Genomic DNA, 3,891 nt, shown 5'->3' with positions numbered 1-3,891 from the left:
AATAAAGTGTGGCTGGGCCACTGGTGGCTCACATCTATAATCTTATCTACTAAGGAGGCTGAGATCTGAGGATCATGGTTCCAAACCAGCCTAGGCAGGAAAGTACATGAGACTCCATCTTCAATGAGCACTAAGAAAGCCAGAAGTGGAGCTGTGGCTCAAGAGGTAGAGTGCTACCCTTGAGCAAAAAAGTTCAGGGATGGAGCCAAGGCCCTGAATTCAAGTTCTAGGACCAGCACAAAATATAAATAAATACATAAATAAATACATAAATAAATAATAAAGTGTGAAAAATGTCTTGCATGTTAAAAGAGTCAATGAAAATTAGCTTTTTAAAATAGAAATTTACTGATTATTTACAATATCAGATATTCTGGACTGTCACAAAGGAAGGTGGAGAAGGACCAATTTTCATGAGAATTCATTTTCAACAAAAGTGTCCCCCAAACAGAAACAGAGGTAACTGGCAAAGTCAGCATAGACTGTGCCTCTATCTATTTCCTGTACTAAATGAAGAGAAACAAAGCAACCAATTTTGACACCTTCATTTAGCCAGGGACAGAATGACACTGATCCCTCCCACTAGGAACTGAGATCTGACATCTGCAGGAAAGCATGATCAAAGCAGGAAGAAGCCACATCTCAAAAATGGGAAGCTGGTTTGATGTCTTGTTGACCAGAGGAACTTCTCAGAAGCATGTAAGTCAAGGGTCCCAGAGTGGGAACTTCCCTTGATAACAATCTCCTGATGGTCTCAACATAGTTCCATTTCCTACAGGTCCAGAGGTGGCACTCAATCACTGATTGGCTCACAATTCCCATCCAAGTGTTGGGTCGGTGGATAGGGAGCAGAGTTTGGGAAGCCATGAGTTCTTGCCAAAGCTGAAAAGTGTGGGCAGAGCGTTGATGAGGCCATTGAAGTTCTTTGTGAAAGAGCCCAAGAGGCTGGAAGAGGTTGTCTGGGGCCCACAAAGTAGAGACTGGGGCTCTGTCCTCACAGAGCACAGCCCCCTCCCCACCCCCAACTGACCTCAGGATGCCTCTTGGCCTCAATGGACATCCAGCAATTTCCTAGTCCCAGAAAGCGTGTGGTGGCTGTGTACCATCAGGGCAGGAAAAGATGGGGACCATGGAGTGAGATGGGTAGAAAAAGCACTGTCTTCTCTGGCACTGGCCACCTTCCCTTCCAAGGGCAGCTGACATGAAGAGGAGCTTGAGTTCTGACTGGGGGTCTCCAGTCAAGAGAAAAGGGGGAATACGTAGTGACCACGGCAGGCCCAAACAAATCAGGCAAGGGCATCTCCCCACACTCACTGAGCTCCATGAATAAATAACATGAATTAAATAGGGGACGCGCAGAAGAGAGGGCAGAGGTATCATCTACCCAATTCTCACCTCTTCACTCACACACACACACACACACACACACGCACGCACGCACGCACGCACGCACGCACCAAGCGGTGGATGAGATGAGCCAGGTTGGCTGCCATCTTAGGAGTCTGTCAGATGGGCAGCCTGACTGAGGGATGTCTGTCACTCATGGTCCACCACAGTCGTGGGGCGCAGAGGAGCGGAGGCCAGCGAGGCATGTGTGGTAGAGGGTGGAGGCCGCTGAGGACTCTGGCACCTGCAGGGGTGGAGATGAGGCAGGGGAAGAGGAAGTTAGTGCCCTGAGGATAACAGGAAAGCAAAGAGCTTTCCCATCCTTTCCCCACTGCCTCGAGGGTACAGTCAACACCCTCTTATAGCTTCAATCTATGGTACTCCCCTGCCTCACTGGGACTAAGGTAGAACTGACCAGGATCTGGACTTTCGGACTTTAGTTGTGGAAGGTCTTTCCAGAAAGCTGTCCAACCGCATGAGCCTCTCCAAGTGTAGGGTACGAGGGTCTTGTTCTTGATCATGAGAAAATTCCAGCTCAAAGACAGCTGGAGGGGACACATCCAACTCCAAAAACATTATATTTTCAGCCTGTAGTGAAATCACATGTCAGATATAAACAGCAATCTCAATGACCTCAATAATCATATCTTCCAGGACTCAAATCGATCTTTCCTGCCCGGGCTGGCTTCAAACTATGATCCTCAGATCTTGGCACCCTGAGTAGCTGGATTACAGGCATGAATCACCAGTGCCAGGCCACTGGGTGTCACAAGAACTTAAAGGAAAGCACAAGCCATGAGCATCACTTTCCAGTTCTACCTTCTTACCCGATATCTGGGGTGAGACCCCATTGCCATGGCAACCCGAGCATACTGGCTGATAGGCCTCTTGTAGCCCACTGCAGATGTTGGCCGCTTCTTCATTTGGCTGTTATTGCTGTAGGGAAGAGAACATATTAGAATGGATTTCCTTCCAACACAAATGGAAATGGTACCATGAGGAACCAAATATCATTCAGGTAGCCAACAGGCCATGTGGACTGTAGCTCTAAAATGTTTTTGATTTTTGATTTATTTTTATTTTATTTTGATCTGGTCGTGGGGCCTGAACTCTGGGCCTGGGCGCTGTCCCTCAGTTCTTCAGCTCAAGGCTAGTGCTCTACCACTTGAGCTACAACGCCACTTCCAGCTTTTTTCTTTTTGCTTATGTGGTGCTGAGGAATCGAACCCAGGGCCTCAGGCATGCAAGGCAAGCGCTCTACCACTAAGCCACCTTCCCAGCCCCATGTTTTTGATTTTTTGTGTGCCAGCCCTAGGGCTTGAGCTCAGTACGTGGTCACTGTCTTTGAGCTTTTGTGTTCAAGGTTGCTCAAGGCTAGTGCTCTATCAATTTGAGCTACAGCTATAGCTACAGCTCTACCTCTAGCATTTTGGTTAATTGGAGATAAGCAAGGACTTGCTTGCTCAAATAGGCTTCAAACCTCAATTCTCAGATTTCAGCCTGAGTAGCTAGGATTTCAGATGTGAGCCACTGGTGCCTGGCTCAGAATTAAATCTTTCTCTTGAGTTGAGTGTGTGCATTGCTGTTGTTTTGTGCTGGTTCTAGGACTTGAACTCAGGGCCTGGGTACTGTTCCTTAGGGGTTTTTTTTGCCCAAAGCTACCATTCTACCACTTGAGCCACAGCTCCACTTGTATGTTTTTGGTGCCTATTTTAAATCTTTTTTTAAAATATATTTTTTATTGTAAAGATACTGTACAGAGGGGTTACAGCTACACTAGTAAGGTAATGAGTACATTTCCTATCCAGCATTGTTACATCCTCACTGGAGTGAAGAGTCTCATGGAATTTCTTGCTTGGGCTGGCTTTGAACCTCAATCATCAGATTTCATCCATTAGTACCTAAGGACTGTAGATGTGAGCTACTGGCCACTGGTGCATGGCTTCTTGTGGGCTTGGAAATTGAAATCCTCTTGCTTCAGCCTCCCTAGTAAGTTTGTTGCTGATCAATGTCATATGCTTTTATGCTTTTGTTGTTGTTAGTTGTGGGGCTTGCCATTGGGCCGGGACGCTGTCACTAGCTCTTTGTGCTCAAGGCTAGTGTACTACCACTTGAGCCACAGTATAACTTCTGGTTTTTGACTGGTTAATTGGAGATAAGCATTATGCTGATTTTTATATGTAGGTATCCATAAACAATATGCCATTTGTATGCCTATTTTATTTTTATTATTTTGCTAGTCCTGGGCTTGAACTCAGGGCCTGAGCACTGTCCCTGAGCTTCTTTTGCTCAAGGCTGGTACTCTACCACTTAAGCCACAGTGCCATATCCAGCTTTTTCTGTTGAAGTGGTACTGAGGAATCGAACGCAGGGCTTCATGCATGCTAGGCAAGCATTTCCAGCCGCTATATGCCTATTTTAAATCTTTTTTTAAAATATATTTTTTATTGTAAAGATACTGTACAGAGGGGTTACAGCTACACTAGTAAGGTAATGAGTACATTT

At 46.0% G+C, this 3,891-nt stretch overlaps 1 protein-coding gene across 3 annotated transcripts in view; it reads right to left on the bottom strand.

Moving 5' to 3' along the window:
• Positions 1-273: 273 nt before the first annotated feature.
• The window catches only part of Kif3c (kinesin family member 3C), a 42,439-nt gene continuing 38,821 nt past the window's right edge, over positions 274-3,891 (bottom strand). Inside the window, exons 6-9 of one of the 3 annotated variants that reach the window (XR_001174947.1) lie at positions 2,214-2,322; positions 1,802-1,974; positions 1,031-1,630; positions 274-882 (exon numbers count right to left, since the gene is read on the bottom strand). Coding sequence is in view for 1 of the 3 variants with exons in the window: in XM_013013503.1 (XP_012868957.1) it covers positions 1,537-1,630; positions 1,802-1,974; positions 2,214-2,322 (376 nt within the window). In the remaining 2 variants the exon portion in view is untranslated. Of the gene's footprint in view, positions 1,631-1,801; positions 1,975-2,213; positions 2,323-3,891 lie in introns of all 3 variants that reach the window. The other 2 variants (XR_001174948.1, XM_013013503.1) reach the window with 2 other exon arrangements.

This window comes from Dipodomys ordii, unplaced genomic scaffold (assembly GCF_000151885.1).
Source record: "Dipodomys ordii isolate 6190 unplaced genomic scaffold, Dord_2.0 Scaffold20, whole genome shotgun sequence".
In the NCBI taxonomy this organism is placed as follows: domain Eukaryota; kingdom Metazoa; phylum Chordata; class Mammalia; order Rodentia; family Heteromyidae; genus Dipodomys; species Dipodomys ordii.
The sequence above is the reverse complement of the archived record's forward strand: the minus strand, read 5'-3'. Positions and strand labels throughout refer to the sequence as shown.